Raw genomic sequence first — 20,565 nt, 5'->3', positions numbered from 1 at the left:
GGTTTGTATAAAAAGACATACAAATGGGTTTTTTTGAGCTTATTTTTGTGGCCTTCATAATGTATTTTATAGTAATCTATGACACGTGGTGAATCTATGAGGATTCCTATATTGCGTTTTCAAATTGTCAAAAAATTTTGAAACACCCCAAAAGTGTGAGTTATAGACTTTAAAATAAGTTTACATGACCTATCTCAGACTCCAGCTCAGATTTGTTGAAAAAGTTTCCCACACTCTTTACATGTTCCACATGATTTTTAGGTGTTAAAATCACCTTACTCTAGCAAAGTTGCTCACATATACAATATAGTTTTTCTACCAAGAAAACAAAGGCCATCATTGAGCTCATTATGTGGCCTTCTGGTTGCTTTTATACTTCTTTAAGGTATGAGGTTTCCTAATTAGGATTCCTATATTACATTCTCAAACAATCATAAAAATTTTACGAAACATCACGAAAGCATAAGAAAAAGTTTATAACTAATTAAATAGGATATCCTAGACCCATCTCGGGCCCTAAAATTGCCCTAAACATTTCTCATACTCTTTGTAAGTCATAGCAAGATATTTAAGGTGATATCGTCTTACTTTAGCCAAAATGCTCATATATACAATAAGATGCACTTACCAAAACATACAAAGAGGCCCTTTTAGTTAATTATGTGGCTTTTTTGGTGTGATTTGTAGTTTCCTAAGGAAATAGAGAGAAATTAAGAGGAGAAACAAGTCAAAAATGGAAAAAAAAAAAAAAAATTCTACATTGTCATGTAATTTAGTTATAGCGAATAAAGAAAAATATTTTTATCTTTTTCTCAAATTACACATTTTAGGGGAAAAAATTTATAGCAATAGTGAACAAAACTTTACTTGACTTTTTGACTAAATATAAAGATTTAAATTTTCTCAAGCTTATTTTGGGGATTTTTGTAAAGAAAAGACTCTTATTCATTTCAAATTTTCTCCAAACTCTCTATAGGGCATATGTTGACCTAATGAGAATTCCCTTACAGCATTTTTCCACAATCATAAAACATTTAATAATACCCTAAAGCGTGAGTTATATAGCTGGATTGGGGTGCTCGATACTTATCTCGGGCACCGACTCAGAATTCTACAAAACTTTTTTCACGGTCTTTATAGTTCATATATTATGATATTTAGCATGATAAAAGTTCCTTGTTATAGCCAAATTGCTCACACGTACAATAAGGTTTAAAATCCAAGACATATAAAAGAGTTTTTTTGTGTTTATTTTGTGGCCTTCATAATGTATTTTACAGTTTTCTACGACACGTGGTGAAACCAATAAAGATTCCTTTATTACATTTTTAAATTGTCAAAAAAACGAAACACCCCAAAAGCGTGAGTTATCCTTAAAATGGGTAAACATAACCTCTCTAAGGGCCTCGACTCAAATTTGTCCAAAAATTTTTCCCACATTCTTTATATCTCCTACAGGATATTTAGGTGATAATATCACCTTACTCTAGCAAGGTTGTTCACATATACAATAAGGTATTTCAACCAAGACAAAAAAGGCCATCATTGAGCTCATTATGTGGCCATCTGGTTGCAATTATACTTCTTTAAGGAACGAGGTTTTCCAATCAATATTCCTATATTATATTCTCCAACATTCATAAAATTTTTACGAAACATCATGAAAGTATTAGACATGAGTTTATAGCCTTTGAAATAGGGTATTCAAGACCTATCTCGGTTCTTAACCCAAAATTGCCAAAAACATTTATCATACTCTTTGTAGGTCATATCAGCATATTTGAGGTGATACCATCTTACTCTAGCCATAATGCTCAAAAATGCAATAAGATGCATCTACCAAAACATACAAAGAGGCTCTTTCAGCTCATTATGTGTCTTTCTTGGTGTGATTTGTAGTTTCTTAAGGTACTTGGTGACCCAATGTGAAAACGATGCTATATTAGAGTTCGAACAATGTGTTTCAAACTCCATTATTGCCACGGTCGAATGTATAAGGTCTTGTGAAAAACAAAATACGCTATCAATGATATTGATGTTTGCAGGAGAAAATAATGCAATAAAAACGACACAAAAGAATTAACGAGGTTCACCCAACTTAGGCTACGTCCTCGGTGTGTAGAATCTCTTATATTATCAAAGGAGTTAAAAAAACTCTCAAAAAAATATGGAGAATTACAATTGAGAAGAGATTAGGCTAGTGTTTGACTTAGGGTGTATTTTGTGGATAGTTTAGAATGGCATATGAGACTTCTATTTATAGGAAAAAACACACTTAGCAACATTCAATACATTAATGCTAAGAATAAATGTCAATGAAACAGCTCCAAGAACTTGAAGAGTCAAAAACAACATCCTAGGAACGTCAGATGGTCTGCTCGACCAAAGTAGAGGCTCGCTCGGTCGAGCGGGCTACAAGAAGCAACTAGATACATTTTGTTTGCTTGCTTGACCCACCCTAGAGCTCGCTCAGTCGAGCTGCCTTCAGTTAGCATTTTGACAGCTTTGCTCGACCCAACATAGTAAAGCATCTCTTCCACTTCTTCATTAAGACTCATAACTCCCATGTTTAAGTCACTTTATCTACACGCTATTTATGTTATGCATTGATCATCAACTTAATCACCACATTAAGTCACACTTAATCACCCATTAAACCTCTCATGAGATACCATTTCTATGTGCATGACTGGATTGTGCACTCAAGTCACCATTAACCAATAAATTTTCCTATATTGCATTTTGACATTCTAGGATACTAATGACCTATTTTTGGCTTCAAATCAGAGTTCTACAAAAATTTTCTAACAATCTTTATAGATTGTATAAGGATGTCTAGGATGATAAAATCGCCTTACTCTAGCCAAATACCAAAACATACGTACAATAATTGTGTAACATGTCTGGTTGGCACAAATGCATTCTCTAATTCCTATAACTGATGTTTATGTAAAATAGTTATGTTCTTGTTGTTCAAGGGGTTGTATTGATTTTGTGAAGCTGATAATAGTTGAGTACTGCTACCATAAAAAATTACATCTATTATATGTTGTATACAGATGAACAATCACAACCCAATAACTGTGGAGACACTAGTTATGGAGACACTAGTTAAGCATTAGATTATTTGATAGTTAATCTATTTTAAATACTTAAGCAAATAATGATCTTTTGTAGGTACAAGTTGAGATTCATTCCAATTCCATCCAAATAATAAGGAAAAAAGACACCAATTAAATCAATGATATTAAAGAAATTTGAGATCCCCAAAACAAGTAAATAACTATTAACTCTATAAGTTGATCAACAAACAAAATACAGATTTACATGTAGGCTGATCACTATACAGCTTCAAAATAAATGGCCAGAATTCTCTCTCAAGCTACACTGCAGAAAAAAAAGAAGACTTAAAAGTCCTAGATACATCTAAGCAAGCAACATCTGTACAAGATAATAACCTCAAGACTCTCAGCCCCCCACCCTTTTGCGGGTGAGTGCTTGCGCCCCTCTCCCTTATGGTGTAGTGTCAAAAATGGAGGGAGTATTCGGGTAAATTTGATAAAATCTAAAACTGAAAGCTGCAGACCTGAATTAGGACGATAATAGATTGACACCTTGCTCAGGTCAGAATTCAACTCACTCATCATCATCTTACTCATGTTTGGTCTCCAGGTCATTTACTGCCTGCTTCACAGCATGGATAATCATTTTCCTTACCTATATCAGAAAGAGACTCATAATATCTTTTCTCACGTTTACAAAAAAATAGGGAACTGCAAGAACATTACTAAAAGATAAGTCTGATCTTATATAAAAAAAAGAAAAAAAATAAGCTATTAACTGCAAATAAAATACCTCTAACTTATCTTCCTTTGCCCTATGATTTTGAGGCAGATGACGAAGTTCCCCAGTCAGACGAATACACTCGTGAACATTCTCGGGAGAGACGAAATCCAGTGCAACCTTTATGCATGACTGGTAACAGTAACAGACATTGGTCAGTTAATACCAAGTGCATCAAGGGACCAAGCCAATCAAGTCAAGCTCAGTACTCCATGACATTTTATTGCTTTATCTTTAATGGCGAACCAAAATTCATTATGCCCACCCCACTTGTTAACTACATCTTGCTATCTGTTACTAGTCTCCAATTTCCATTTTACATCCAATTTTGGCCAGCTCCTAGTGTTTTGCTGATGAGGGCCAAAGCCAGTGAAAAATATAATTAAGGAGGGAATGATAACAAATAGTCTCGCATTGAATGAAAGGAGGGGAGTCAATAGCTGCGATATACTCGCACTGAGCCAAACATCCAAGAATGTTTCTAAGGAACAATGAGCCCGCAAGCATTTAAAACCGAAATTTAATGTTTGGCTCACAAAAAATGGATATCGTACCTTCAAATTTCTAACTTGATGAGGACAGCCAGCAGGAATGAAGACTGCTTCTCCAAGCTTCTGATGAAATGTCCATGGCTCAATACCTAAAAGGAAGCATAAAACATGACACAGAAAGCAGGTTAAACAAAAATGATTGAGGAGCGAGACAGAGAAAATGACATGGTGGAAAGCCACATGCAAATATTGCAAACCAACCAAATTCTTCCTTCAACTTCCTTTTATGCTCCTGAGTTAAGTAGAATGTCTGATCATGAATAGGGTAAATAGCCTGTTTATTCAAATAAATAAAATAAAATAAAATAAAATAAAATAAAGAGGAAGCTTAAGAAGAAATCAAGAAGTTCAGGAAAGACTAAACAACATTGTTAAGGACTAGTGGCATTAAAAATGCAAGTTCAAACCCATATATTTTTTGGTCCTTAAGACATGCACATCTTGAAAACAGTCACCAACAACCATAGTTTAATTATTTACTTAATAAACATAGTGATTTCATTATTTGTTTTATCATTTTCCCCATTAAATGTGGTTGTGGGTGCGTTTTCCAAAATGGTTGAGGAAAACGGCTATAATGGAGTGATAAAAGGAAACGCAGTCAACACAGTGTGAATTTTAGAAATAAAAAGCATTACATAAGGGAGTTTTGAGCTTATAGTTTTATTTTTTTCAATGAACTACTGTTATGATACAATAATATGCCCATAGGTATTATAAATGCACTTATGAGTTACTTTTAGTGGATAATTAATTGACTTAACGATCAAAATTATAAATAACTAGAATTTAAGTGATATGTAATAATTGAACTTAACGGTGAAATATCGAACTTTACACGTTACATAATGGTCAACGCAGCCGTTATATAATAAGATTTAACATCGCGACAACTCTCAAACAATTTAGATAACAGTTGTTACATAATGTAAGGGTGAATTTTTATTCCATGTTGCGGGATGTATTGAAAATTTTTATGGCAATAAAGAATGCAATAAAGAAATCTTCATTGGGTCATCACGTGCCCTAGAAAACTATAAATGGTACCAAGAAGGCTAAATAATGAGCTTAAAAAGCCTCTGTATGTTGTTATAGACAAACCCTATTGTAATAATGAGCAATTTGGCTAGAGTAAAGAGAATTCAAAACCTCATATATCCTGATTAGACATAAACATAATACAGGAAACATTTTGAGAAATTGTGAGTGGGGCCCACAATAAGTCCCGAGTATCATAATTGAAGGCTATATATTCACACTTTCGATCAGTTTGAAAACTTTTTAGGGCAATGAGAAGGCAAAATAGGAAGCCTCATGAACTACCACATGCCTTAAACAACTATAACTGGCACCAAGAATGACACATAGTGTGCTCAGAGAGCCCCTATTGTGTTGTCATGGTAGACACACCTTATTGTAAGGAGGTTTTATCGCCCCAAAAGTCTTAATAAGACCTAAAACGAGTGAGGAAACAATTTTGGAGAATTTTGAGTTGGGGCCTGAGAAAGTCCTGAGTACCCCATTCCAAAGGCTAACAAGGTGCTTCAAAAAAATTTTATGACGGTGAGAGAATGCGATATAAGAATCCTTATTGGGCCACCACGTGCAACTATAAATGCCAACAAAAGGGCCAGAAGCTAAGCACAAAGAGCCTCTTTTTAAGTCTTGGTAGACACACCTTATTGTGCAGTTTTGCAATAGAGATGCAAATAGGACCTATAAAGAGTGAGGGGCAAGGTTTTGGTGACTTTTGAGTCGAGGCTCGAGATAGGTCCCAAGTACTCAATTTCAAAGGCTATATATTTCACCCTTTCATGGAGTTTAATAACTTTTATGGCAATGTTAAAATGCAATATAAGGATCCTCTTTGGATTACCACGTACTTAAAAAACTATAAATGACACCAAGAAGGCCATACTATAAGCTCAAAGAGTCCCTTTGTATGTTTTAGTAGGCAAACCTTATTGTATGTATAAGCAATTAGGCTAGAGTTATGAGGTTTAGTCACCTAAATATCTTGGAAGGACCTATAAAGAGCGAGGGAAAAGGTTTGGAGAAGAGTCGAGGACCGAGATATAACCTAAGCTTAATTCATTTAATATTATCCTATTTTTCGTAGTGAATACAAAATAATCAACTCACCAAGTGAAAGTTTAAAGCTAAAGTGTACTCCATGTCAAAAATCCTAAAATGAAAAACAGAAATCCTAGAGGGATAGTGAATTAAAATATCATGCCAGGGTTGTGATATTCAACCAATTTAAGAGCATTTTGAGCCATGGCCTGAGAAAGGTCCTGAGTACCCCATTTCAAAGGCTATAATTCACGTTATTGTGTTTTTCCCAATGTGGTGTCACTTCGGGCAAATTATGCACTTAAAACGAATTAATGTTTTTCTCGAAATTTAGGCCACCAATTGCATATATATATCAAGACATGTAAGAGACAACAAAAAGAAATCTCGATGCTCAAAAGGTTTTGGTTTTAACTTTTAAGGAAGTGCTCCATAAGTTCATATACTTATATAAGCATAACAATTGAGAAAAAAAAAAGGAATTTAACCAACATATCACGAGGTTTGTCTAAATTACAAAAGTGAGACCTTATTGTCGGTAATACATATGGTACCTTAATTCTAAAGATATTTTCAGCGAAGCATATTTCAGTGACCGGAAAGTTTCAAGATTTATTTATAGTTTAATAATCCTATTTTAGAAATCATTAATCTAGCTAATGTAAGGACTTTTTTATGAATTATTATTTAATTTATACACTTCATGTGGGAACAACACTCAATTCAGCAAACAGTTACATGTTAAAATGTTATACTTCCATATAGAAGTTCTAGTTTACACGCATTATTTATAACTATGAATCGTATATAAGACAAGCATCATTTCTATTATGAAGGAGTAAATGATATTACCTGCTTTGATGGAGAACGACAGTAGTGCCCAAAGTCCAGATAATTTCTCTTCATATACTCTTGTAGCTTGAGAGCATCTTCTCTACGGAAGATGTCCCATAGAGCACCTTCACTATCGTTCTTCGAACCTTTCAAATTTCCAGGAGGATGAGTACCTTTGCCAAAATGGGCAGCTTGTGCAGTATGTACCAAAATATTAACCTATGAAATCCAATAAACAAAATAGCTTTAAGTATACTAGTACTTTCAAAAAACTCCCGAGCACTTTTCAGAACTATATTATGGAAACAATGCCATTAATCAATAATAGCAGTGCTAAAGATAAGTACAAAGCAAATTACAATACTAAGTTCATAACATGACCAACTCTTAAGCCCTGAGAGGCCAGTTCCTCGGAGCAATTTCAATCACAATGAAATGATGACTCAAAAGTTGGCTAAGAAACAGTCCCTAAGGAGTAAACAATGGAAAACGAACAACCTTTGTAAGTTATTTAATAAAAGCAGCAAGTGAAAAAGTGAAGGTGCCCAATTGCATCTCAAAGCATGACTTGCATCTTTTACTTGAAAACTGAATCTAACCAACTTTCAACCATCAATTTGTAATTAAGTAGTTCAGCAAGATATTGTTAAGTATTATCATCATATAATCTTTCATTTTGCAAGACATTTTTTGGAGAAATGTTCTTTATACTCTAAAATTGGAGGGGCAACTAGTGATGTGCTTAGGAAGGTTGATGTTGAGAAGAAATCGAATATGGGGTACATTCATGAAGCCATGCATAGAGCTAAGAATACTATATCTAAGAGTTTTTAAATGAAGGAGGAGCATTACAAGGTGGCCTTTAAGTACATAGATGATAGATGGAATTGTCTAATTCAGAGGCGGCACGTTGTGAAGTAATGGACCATTTGATTGCATGCATTTCAAGGTTGATTAGAGATGCAAATACTCAAGACAAGATTCCAGCCGAGTTGCAAAAGTACAAAAATGCGATGGGTCTATTTGGAACACAACTGGCCATTAGATAAAGAAAAACAAATCCCCCGTGTATAAAAAATGAAATTAGTAGAAAATCTTAATTACATTTGTTTTAACTAACATGAAAATGATAATTCTTTGTATTCTAATAGTCGAGTGGTGGTCTACTTTTGGAGCTTCAACTCCTAATATCCAAGAGTTTGTTGTAAGGGTTCTTAGTCTCACAGTAGAAATGGAAATGGGTCGAACTCGACTCGGATTAACGTTGCTCTCGATAAAACTCATATTATGTTTTTCAGTCTACCTCCACTCGGAGTCGGATTATGCATACTCCAACTTTGCTCCGACTCGGATGCTCAGACTCTCAGACCTCGGATGGAGTTCAGATTATTATCAAGTTTTATTGCTTAAATTACTAAGGATCACTGTTACCGTATCTACTTGATGTGTTTGTTTTACTAAATTATTGATTATATGATTAGTGTGTAGTTTTTTATGTTTGTCAATTCATAAAATAAGAGAAAAAAAGAAACAAATAAGAATATATGTATTTTTTGAATAATAACAAAGTTTTTAAATTATTAAATGAATTTTAAGTGTTCTTTTATAATAAAAATGGCTAAACAATATACGCAACAATTACAACTGCTTATTTTTGCAAACATCTTGAATCATTTGTTTCTACGATTCAATTCGATCTGATTCTAAGAGTTGTTTACGAGTAAAGTTAAATTCACACTTTTAACAACCTTGTCTAATCTCTCTCTTTTAATATTTAATTATGAACTCTCTCTTTTAATATTTAATTATGAAACAAAAAACATTGTGTTTAAAACTTTGATTAATACAATAAAGTAATATTAACACATAAATTATGTGAAATTGATTTAATATGAAACACAAATCGAGCTTGGACGTTTTACTTGAATGTGACATTTAATCCATGATTTAGATATCAAATTCGCAAATTTGATTTAAATAAACTTATTTTCATTTCATTTTTTATATAAAGTTGAATTTGTTCAAATTAAAAAAATGGCTTCAATTTGAATTCGAGAGTCGAGTATCGGGTCGAGTCAGAGTCGGTAAAGTCGAAGTCAGAGTAAGGTCAATGTCGGAATCGGGTCAGAGTATCAGATTTTGTATGAGGTCCAACTTCGCTCCATCTCTGAATCAGACTCGAACTATATAATCAAATTCAAAGCCGAATATTTTTTTTCGAATTCGAATCGAATTAAATTCCTCGAATCGGGTCGGATCGGGAGCGGATTTGGACTGAATTGTCATCTACGTGCTAATGGTTGTGAAAAGACTTAGGGTGCCTTTCAACATGTGAGCACTATTCTTCCTATATGATTTATTTCATACATCTTAAAATGCTTACTTTATTTACACCTTACAATATTCTTTCTAGCTTCATACGAAGATGAGAAATCTCTTGGCTCAAAGTCAATTGTCTATATAAAATATAATCATGCTTTAAGATGTCGATTCGTCAAAAATGACACTTTGGATCCAATTCTTTTGGAGGATATAGACGAAAGCAACGAGTGGTTGCATGGAAGATGATTCTGGTGGTGAAGAAAGGTATGTGCTTGGTGATGATGATTAGACATGGGAGCAAGTTGCTTGAGCTTTTGTTGCTTATGATCTGAGCTATGTTACTAGAGCTTCAAGGATGAGAGATAGAGTGAGTCCTCTAGAAAAGATAAAGCAAAAGGGATTGCTTTTGTGGATGATATTCCTAATGTTGTTTTAGTTGATGATGATGAGAAAGAAGAGGATATAAGTGACGATGAGAACTATACAAGAGATGGTGAAGAGGCTTATGAGGAAGATGATTCTAACTTCGAATCTGTAGTGTTTGTTATTTTGTTTCAGTGTGTCACAAAACATTTCAACCATCAAGAACCTTTGTTTTGCTTTCTTTACCTTTATCTTGTTTTTGTTTTTATTTCTTTTGCTAGCTCAAGACTATATTATTGACTTATTGAGTAATTGTCATATTATTTTAAGTTATTATATTATCAACTTAATAAAATGTAGATTATTTCTTTGGCATGGTCATAAGAGCGAAGAGAGTCCAAGGAGTGTTGATTAATATAAGGTGTGTTCCCCAAAGTAATTTGGAAGGTTGGGGTTAAAAAACTTGCACGGTGAAAAATTGAGATTGAAGATGACAAAGAAGCCTTATGGATGAACTGGGTGCATGGTTGTTACTTAAATAATGGAGGACATGCAGCGGTTATTCAAGATCAAGTCCTCCATTATTTATTGTATAAACAGATTATAGTGGATATAGCTGCATAGATAATTACTCTTCTTTAAGGTCCAACCTAGTTGGTTCCTTTTGCCTTATAAGAGGTCTGTATTTCTGTGTGTATATGGTTTTAGTGGGTAAATAAGAAAAAAAAATTTACCTGAAAAAGAAATTCAGATTTTGGATGATCGATTACAAGCTCTCAAAAGATCCCTTTTAGGCTTTCTCTTTCCCTCTCTCTCCATACCAGAAGACTAGAACCCTAGCAATTACAATTGTGGCCCAAGAGAGTACTTGTATTATGGTATATGAAAACATAATGAAGAGCTAGACTCACTACCATGTTGCAATATACAGCAATACATATGCACAGAATCATACATAAATAGAAAGTACTAACCCAAAAGCCCCATTTCCTGGAGTAATAGATCATCCAGATCCAGACACGCAATAGCATGCACGATGCACAGATGGGCAGCCTCCATATTCACTAACTAGTAGTTACTGATTCTCATATCGATTCTTGAAGAGGATTAAGATTTATAGTTCTTCAGTTTCGTATTGTAATGGACTATAATAATCGTTATGTAAAGTTGCAAATGATGTTTGCTTATTAATGGTCAATCGGAAATAACCTCTTATTATAGGAGTAAGGTTGTGTACTTCTAACTCCCCCAAACCTGCCCAGGTAGGATCCCCTTAGCAGCACTTGGGTGATGAGAATTTGTTATAATAGCTACTAATCCTCACTGATCCAGTTTGCATTTTGCACTGACATCTTAGCTAGTTTAATTTCAATTTTCAGTTGCCTTAGCTTATAACCCCTCTAAAAAGGTCCATCCATGGAATAAAAACTTCCCCGTTACGTTACATAACGCCCGTTATACAACGTGTTGACCATTAAGTAACGTGTAACGCCCGTTTTTTTACTGTTATATCGATATTTCACCATTACAACGTTATTTGTCTTTTCTTTAAATTTCATTAATACCCATTAACTTTAATTATTACGATCACTTAAATTATATTTCAGATGATAAACAAAATGATTAACTATTAACTAATAAGTTAATAATTATACACTAAAAGAGTCTCATATATTGCAATTATAATAGCTAGTTGCATATTATTGCATAATAATAGTAGTTCAACAGCAAAAATGCAATTATAAGTTCAAAACTCTCCTCATGTGATTTTTTTTTTCTCAAAAATCACACCGCATTGGCTGCGATTTGCGTTATTTTCTCCGTTATAACCAATTTTTGCGACACCGCGACCGTTTCTGCAAACGCATCCGCGACCACGATTTTTTTTCCATGGGTCCATCCGAACATACGCCTCTAACTTTGTGTAGAAGCATATCTATCAAGCCAAATTTTGAACTTTGACAAGCAAACTCCTAATGGCAGCAAGTTAAGGTAAAAGAAACAGCTACCAGGCAATTGCATATTTTGTTTCCATACTAATTAACAAAAGAAACATTCATGCATCCAAGGTGCAAAGCAAATAAACACAGATGAAACTAATTACCACATCAGACATATGAAGGTGAAGCTTGGTGACAGAATCTCCACAGCCCATCTCTTGAGCACGTCCATAAGCAATATAGGTCTTCAGACCTAAGTCTGACTTCAAAGATCTTAGTGGGCACTTAGTGGCTAGGTTCAGAACTCCATCCCTGGGATGTGTATACTCCTTGAATGGCAATGCTCTGATAAATTCGGCACTGTGTCGTGGTAAACGCTGCTCAAGTTTACCATCGGGTGGCCAATCTTTCAATTTCAACATAGCAGGTTGCTTAGCATCATCACATTGACCTTGTGAATAAACCTTGAAAAAATGATGACCATTGATATCAACCTACAGAAAATGAATACTCAATGTCAGTCACAAATCACACAACAGAAAGTAAACAGCTATACAATCCGAATAAAAACTTGAAAATTGCTGAAGCCATGGACAAAAAAAGCTAAAATAAACCACATTTATTCCATCAACAAATTCAACGCAAAGTGCACGAGTTCATAGAACCCACAGAAAGATGAGCTCAAAAACTTTTGGATGATTAAAGCCATATATTTAAAAAAGACCATGTATGTAACACTTTTGATGTTCGAAACTCCCTCTGTGTTCAAAATATATCCAAATATTAAACGAATACAGTAACACATTATTTATGCTTTTATAGCACTTCAAACACGTATCTTTACACTAGATATTATTGTAGTAAAAAAATATTTTAGAAATTTAGGTGCCTATGTGGCAGTGTTATAAATTAAGTAAAATATATGATAAAAAGTTAAATGGTTAAAGAAAAGTTTCTAACTTGCCAAAGATTTTATTGTTTTTTGTTTTTAAGGTTGGACTAAATAAGATTTTAACAAAATTTTGGGGACGCTAGGTACAGTGCAAAAACAAGACCGTATTGCATCACACCATTAGCCGAATTGTAAAGGTTTTTCAAAAAATTAACTTACATCACAAAGGTGATTTAAACCCGTGTTTTTGGCCACATCTAGGGGTACCAGAGGCTTTTGATCATCTTTAGGCGTTACTATACTCGCATCACTCTCGTTACCGTATCATTGTTCCGTTACACGATCATGATAGTTATCAGATCTTTGCACTATGGTGTTACACTTAAGAGTTTAAAGGTATAGTTAAATCACTTATTTTTTACATTGTTGTTTTATCGATGCATTCCAGACACATTTTTCTTTCTATTAGATCTCTTTTTATGAGGTATCTTATTTTCTCGAAAATTTTCACATGCAGGTTCAATTGCACCCTTCTCCTTCGATAATGACTCCTTGCACAATGATTTACACGGAACTTTTTTACTAGTACGCTAAACCAGTACTTTCAGTAGAGAAAGGTTTTCTTTCCGGGCAACATAATTTTGGAGGCATAACAGGAAAAAAAAAAAAAGCCAACATTTACATACTATTATGATTACTGTTAACTTATAAATTTTGGTTAAAAACATTTCAAATATATTCCTTGACGGGTTGTACACCAAAATATACATCACTTTAAGTGCGAAGTGATTAGGAATTGATGGGAGACATTAGGGAGAACAAACAATATAATTACACTCAAAAGACTATCCCAAGCCGATGGAGAGGTGTCATATCAAGTATCAACAGGGTGGTCAGATGTTTACTACATCCAGCATGTCATGTCAGCACAGAAAAGAGATACCCCAAACCTCAAATACATAGCTTTTTTCAAGAAGGATCAAGAAAGAATAAATAGAGGACAAACTTTTAACAGTAAGCACAAGACATATAATCAACAATGAAATTTATTTGAATCTGTCAGCTAAAATAAATTTGTCGTGTCTCCTGAGCTGCAAGTAGCAAAGAACTTACCTCAGACCAATCCAAGCAATCGATAGCTTTCACAATCAATAGCCTGTTCCCAATTTGACGGAAAGCACGCCACATGACCATTGGTTCCCAACTCAAACCAAGAGTAGTCTCAAGAACACTCCTCACAATGATTGGTTCCCCTCTGGTCCAATGCCACTGGAAATGTTTGAGATGTCCATGTTGAATGTTCCTTACATCGGGACAATATAAATAATTGTCTTCGGAACCTTCTCTAGAAGCACATTTCTGCATGCTGACAGCATCAGATGCACAGCATGAGCATACATTAGAAACATCGGGTGTATTCTCAAATTCCAACATGGCCATTGTGCGCTCAGCATGCTCAAGTAGATCTGAAACCCAATTATCGGACAATATAGACTTTAATTCAAGGGATGCACCACCACAACCCTCAGATCGTATACAAGGTATAACACCATTTATATCAGCTATCCAAACAGGTTTAGCCTTATTATGATCATCAAAGAGTAACTCCAAAGAATTTTTATCATATTTTTTCTTTGATGCAGCAAGAGCATCTTTGACTGCAGTAATTCTATCTGATTGAGCATTAGCGTTTTTACATTTTGTTGTTCCCTCAAGATCAGCAGACGCATTTTTGCCTTTAGATGATTTCTTTGCTTTAGCAGTAGAGGTTTTACCATGCAGATATTGAAAACCATTATCAACATTTTCTAATAACATTTCTTCAAAAAACTGCAGCCGTCCAGCACGCGCTTCCCGGCAGCAAATCAGACACAAATTATAGTTGCATTTTGAGCAACTTCGGTGAAAGTCAATGATGGAACTTCTGCAATTGTTGCTGCACAACAAATGACCAAATCATGGCCTGACCACTCCTGGTCATAAAGAGAAAACTAGATTAAATAAAGTAAGCAAAATCCTTACCAGAATACACGCTCGTTTTCACGGAATTTTGAATGTGGAAGTTTTACATCAGATACTGGTATACCTATAAGGAAAAAAATTAATTTATAACAATGGCCACCAAGTTGTCTTCATCAAGAATTTGGATGATGACGGAGTTGAAACCACAAAATGCTATCTGTAAAACCATATATGTTCTAATGGAGCTAAATGCTAAGTAATACTCCAAAGGACAAACTGAAATGCAGGGTATTTGAAGGTACGACCCGTAAAAGATCATTAGTGAGAGCAAATTTAGAATGTACAAAAGATTCCATCAACTATCTATGTTCATAGCTCAGCACTATTAAGTATAAACCACAAAAGAATTTCAAAAGTCATAAGTAAATACAAAAAATCTTATAATGTTCTACCAAAAGATTATAGTTTGACAATGTACATATGAATCACAAAGTTGCAATCATTCAACCACCAAACAAATCTCGGATGGCAAAATATCAACAAATTGCTCATTAAAACTTGCACACTTTTTTTTGTGTTATGTTTGATATTATGGTCAATTGCAAAATACCTTTGTTGTCACTAACAAGGGTAAGGTTCCATCCGACCCCCAAACCCCACCCTAAGTGGGAGTCTTGCAACAAATATGCATGGTGCAAGCTTAGACATCTCTCAAGATCAGGAAGAAACCAAGGAGGGCACCACAAGCCTGCCTGATCTGCATATTTGGTGCAAGCTTAGACATCTCTAAAGATCAGGAAGAAACCAAGGAGGGCACCACAAGCCTGCCTGATCAAAGCAACACAGCCAACATACTCAAACAGGCAGCAGGACAGAAAGCAGAACAATCTGTCTGCCAGCAGACCTTGCAGGACACGTGGATCTCAGGTGTATGCACTAGAGACCTGGAAAACTTGAGGGATGGCATCTCTATACATGGACCAAGCTTCCAAGGTCCAAGAACAGCCCTGATGATACACACAGAACCCACAATCACAGCCCCAAGGTCTAGAGTCAGACAGATCAGACCTGGAAGCATACTTGGTCTTTTTCTGTTATTTTGATCTAATGTTTCTTTGTAAACGTGCATATCACATGGTATTTTTAATAAGGTAGTTAGGCCTAATTTTAGCCGTTATCTTGCCTTTACATTCCTATATATAGGGATCCTCATGGTTGTAAAAAACAATTCAGATTCATTTTTCAGTTTTTCAATCAATATAACACTTGTGTTTTTTCTTTCAAACTTTTCTGTTTGAAACAAGTGTGAGTGAAGCACTTGGGATTCTTTTGGATTGTGAGTGAAGCAAACCAGAGAATCATCACCTTCTCTAAGTGAGTGAAGCTTTGAAGAAGTGTGTGGGATATCAGCCTTGGTGAGTGAAGCCATTGCTGAGGTCTTGAAACACAGGCCCTGAAAATCAAGAACTGAGTTCTTGGGCCTGTTTTGGAGTCATTTGGGGAACAACACCATACAACCTGGTCTACTGTGATTGGTAGGTTGGTTGTGTGCAATTTTAGGATCCCAAACAACCCTAAACTTGGTGCAAGTCTCTAAATAGCACTGGGGGTAATGAAACGTTGATGTATCTAATGGATTTTTCCGATTTCTGCATATAATCATTCATGTAAGTACATTTAATGAATAAACTCCATCATCCAGCAAACGACAAATGACGGCAGCCTACAAGAGAAATGATATAATACCCTGAATTTTGGCTTCTATTTCTTTTTCTTCCCTCTGTTCCTGATTGAATTGCTTCAGACACGGCAGAATAGTCCTCAAAAGTTTTTTGGAGTGTTCAATCTTTTCTTCTTGACTAATTTTGAACTCATCATTCACCCGATTCTATTACAGGTTGCAAAACAGTGAGATTTATACAGAAGACAATACACTGGAAACAAATATCTGGCTGAATAGAAGGGAAGAAAACACACTTTGAGGGGTCCTTCATTGCGCAAACATGACTTGCAATTGCAATTCCCACGGCAGATAGGGCATGCCATAGCAATCTGCTCCTCAGTCATTCCTGGATACCTGATTCATACAGTTAACAAACATATAAAAAGATGGTACTTCCTAAGTCCTATTCAGTAACTTTAGCTTCTTGAGTGCTAAAAAGGCACCAACAAGTCAAATGTTATTAAAATTTACAATATGGTCATCCGGAAATATGAAAAGATGAATGAGCACATTAGCACATATAATTTCTGCTTCATAACAAAACTTAATGGAGTATTCTATGGTTATGAATTGAAGCATCACTCACGAAGGGAAGAGGGCAACAACGGCAATTAAGAAATTGCCAGAAGGAAAATTTTAGTTGTGTTCTTTTTTGTTATAGTAAATGGAGAGTTTTTGTAAAGAAAGTATGTTGCAAGGGAAAATGTCTCATATTTTGTATCTACAAAGAAGGGAAGAGAATGAAAAGAATCGTGCTTTGTATTTACAAAAAAAAAGTGTTTTTAATACACTATGGAGTGCTGAGCTCACTTGTATACCCATATCTGGGTACTCTGCCCACATACGTAATACATCAAAGGTGTTCTATATTATATGGAAATGATCAGCAAATTAATATTATGTTTACTTCCAAGCATACTTATTTCAATTAGCAAAAGCAAATATGGAATTACAACAATGAGCAGAACAAGCATCAACAGATACAAAGACTTACCAGGTTGTAATACAAGGAATACAAAAACGCTTCATCTTGCACTTGGTGCACTTAACGACTCTCCCCTTGTCATTCCTATGACACTGATGACATGTATTTAAGTTGATCTTAATTCCCTGAAAAAGAACACAAAAAGGGTCAAAACAGAGCAAGTAAATGAATTTTTGAAAACTATCAAAAATGAACCTGGTCATTCTTACTACTGTCTCATCAAGAATGTGATCACTAGATTTTCGTTTTTTCTTCTTCACATCAGTTTTTTCTCTTGATAAAGAAGAAACATTAGGTTGTTTCTCATGAACACTATTTTCACACACACTAGTTGTACCCTTCTCTATCCTATCTTCTTCTACAATTACATCTTCCAACTGTGCAATCACTTGCACATTATGCACACGATTCCGTCGCTTTCCCTCTACTTTCTTACTATCATACAAATCAAAGCCGCGAAGAAATGCGGCACCTTTTTCTGTAATTTTTCGACGCCTTTTCTGTGAAGTTTCAATTTCTCTCTTATCTGGGTTTTTTTCTTCCTCTTCATTTCTATTACTATTAGTCAAACTTCCTAATAGTCTAACTGAAATTACTTTCTGGGTATTTTTTCTTTTCCTCACAGGCCCATTTTCACAAACACTTGGTGTGCAATTATTCAGATCAGCTTTTTCACCTTGTTCTTCATCAGGATTCTTCCTTTCTTCTTCAATTTCATTGACCTTAATCAAATTCTCTACATCTTTAGGTGGGAATGTTTCGTGGGCAGTTTTTTCCTCATTTTTCTCAGAAACATTATTCTTCTTGGTGACTGGAAACAAATATGATACAATGTGTTGGTAGCACATTTTGGCCCCTTCATTGCACCTTTTACAACTCCATATCCTCTCTTCATTTTTTGGAGCTTCCATTTTGAGTTAATTTTCCAATAAATTTCACCTTTTTCTGTTCATTGAATACTGCATTGAGTTTCTAGGGTTTGTGAGCAAGGAAGTGTTGGTTTAAAATTCAAATTATGGGAATATTTTGATTAAGCAAAGGATTCTGAAGCTAAGAATTTTAGTCAGAATCGTCAGTCAAAATTGGTTAATACTGAAGAGTGATGGTTTGATCGAGATCCCTAGGATTGATTTTGGATGCGTAGAATAGAGGAAGGGTATGGTTATAAATATAATTCGCTACCCTTTTTATTTTATCGCACCTCCTCCTAATGAAATTATGAATTTGTCCTTAGATTTAAATTACAAATTTACCACTGCACTTAATAACACTATTATCAACTAAATTAATAAAAAAATTATTAATAAAAAATTAAAAATTAAATAACAACTAAATTTTAATTAATATATTATTATTATATTAAAAAATAATTAAACATTCAAATAAATTATTTAAATTTAAAACTAACTATTATAATAACATTATCATAATATAATAATATATTAAAATAAAATTATTTATTACAACATTTATTTAAATAACAATAACTTAAAAAAAAATTAATTAAATAAAAAAAATAAAAATGAAATAAAATACCAGTTGTAACAACCGTTTTTTTAATAATAATAATAATAAATAAATAAATTTCAGAAAAAAAAAAAAAAAAAAAAAAAAAAAAAAAACATAATTCCCCATTAACAATAACATCCTACTTCTCCCTCTAAACCTTATAACTAATTTCACTTACCTTTTATAAATTAAACCAATTACCCTTAATTTCATTCACATTATTACTCACACTTCCTTCTTTTCCTACAAATTACTTCCTCCATCTCCCATTTGCTTAAAATTAAGTCAAAAAAACGCAAGATTTTGATATTAAAGGTATGAAATTTCATCTCTTTATTAATATTGTTCTACTAATTTCAATCCAAATTACACATTTTGCATTTGAAAAAAAAATTTAATTTTGACCTTAGCTTTTCCGGCGATACGATGGTCACCGGGATGGAGTTGGAATTACTCAATTTTTCTGATTTTGGGAGTTTTTCCTTTGTTTTTCATGCATTCTTATGTTGTAGGTTATTGATTGCATGGGAATCGCGGAGTGAGGATCACTTAGAAATATAGTTTTTACTAGAGTCGTATTTCAGTTTAAATTTTACCTTAGGTTGTTTAAATTTTATATGGACACAAATTACGTTTCAGTCTTTTCTTATGTTGTAAGACCCTTTGTTGGATTTAAAATTATTAAATTATTTCTTAGTCGTTAAGCCTTACATTTATTTTATTAGAAATAGATGTGGCGGTAACACTCTCATGAATAGGTTTTGGCTCATGTTTTTCATTAAAGGTGTTTTCAAAAGTCCGACTTATTCTGAGGGTGTTACACCAGTCGCACAAAAAGTGCGACTGGTATTACATATATATATATATATATATATATATATATATATATATATATATATATATATATATATATATATATATATATATATATATATATATATATATATATTTAGATATTTTTTTATTTTATTTATATTATTATTGCTATTATTATTATTATTATTGTTGTTGTTGTTGTTGTTATTATTATTATTATTATTATTATTGTGATTGTTATTATTATTATTATTAAATTTTTTTTAATTATTATATTTAATTTATTTTTTAAAATATTATTATTATTATTATTATTATTATTATTATTATTATTATTATTATTTAAATAACAATAAGATAAAAAATAAATTAATTAAACAAAAGAAATTTTATAATTCGAAATTAAAAAAAAATTAAAAAAAATAATAATACCAGTCGCACAAAAAGTGCGACTGGTTTTATTATTATTTTTTTTTTAAATAAATTTATTAATTTTATATTATTATTATTATTATTATTATTATTATTATTATTATTATTATTATTATTATTGTGAGTGTTATTATTATTATTATTAAATTTTTATTTTTGTTTTAATTATTATATTTAATTTTTTTAAAATTATTATTATTATTATTATTATTATTATTATAAATAAGAAATTTTAAGTCTAGTGGCAAAGTTGTAATTTTTTAAAGTCTAAGGGCAAATTCGTAATTTCATTTGGAGGGTGGCAATAAAATGAAAAAGGT

At 33.3% G+C, this 20,565-nt stretch overlaps 1 protein-coding gene across 5 annotated transcripts; it reads right to left on the bottom strand.

Annotated features, from left to right (window-relative positions):
• Positions 1-3,214: 3,214 nt before the first annotated feature.
• On the bottom strand, positions 3,215-18,642 carry LOC130805253 (lysine-specific demethylase JMJ25-like). Of its 5 annotated transcripts, XR_009040175.1 has the most exons (13): positions 17,698-18,642; positions 17,498-17,613; positions 16,758-16,857; positions 16,527-16,668; positions 14,841-14,904; positions 13,932-14,754; positions 12,091-12,420; positions 7,320-7,520; positions 4,596-4,668; positions 4,398-4,483; positions 3,856-3,975; positions 3,587-3,717; positions 3,215-3,387 (listed from the first exon to the last, which is right to left on the bottom strand). XR_009040175.1 is itself a non-coding variant. In XM_057669937.1 (12 exons), the coding sequence occupies exons 1-12, from the start codon at positions 18,397-18,399 to the stop codon at positions 3,652-3,654; spliced, it is 2,823 nt and encodes a 940-aa protein (XP_057525920.1). In that variant the 5' UTR covers positions 18,400-18,642; the 3' UTR covers positions 3,215-3,651. The 5 variants fall into 5 exon arrangements, 3 of the variants coding, with proteins under 3 accessions (XP_057525920.1, XP_057525921.1, XP_057525922.1); XM_057669937.1 differs by having other exon boundaries at positions 3,215-3,717; XM_057669938.1 differs by having other exon boundaries at positions 3,215-3,717; positions 4,596-4,644.
• Positions 18,643-20,565: the final 1,923 nt, after the last annotated feature.

Source organism: Amaranthus tricolor, chromosome 2, assembly GCF_026212465.1.
Source record: "Amaranthus tricolor cultivar Red isolate AtriRed21 chromosome 2, ASM2621246v1, whole genome shotgun sequence".
NCBI classification, from domain to species: Eukaryota; Viridiplantae; Streptophyta; class Magnoliopsida; order Caryophyllales; family Amaranthaceae; genus Amaranthus; species Amaranthus tricolor.
Note: the sequence above shows the minus strand (reverse complement) of the source record. Positions and strands in the feature narration are given on the sequence as shown.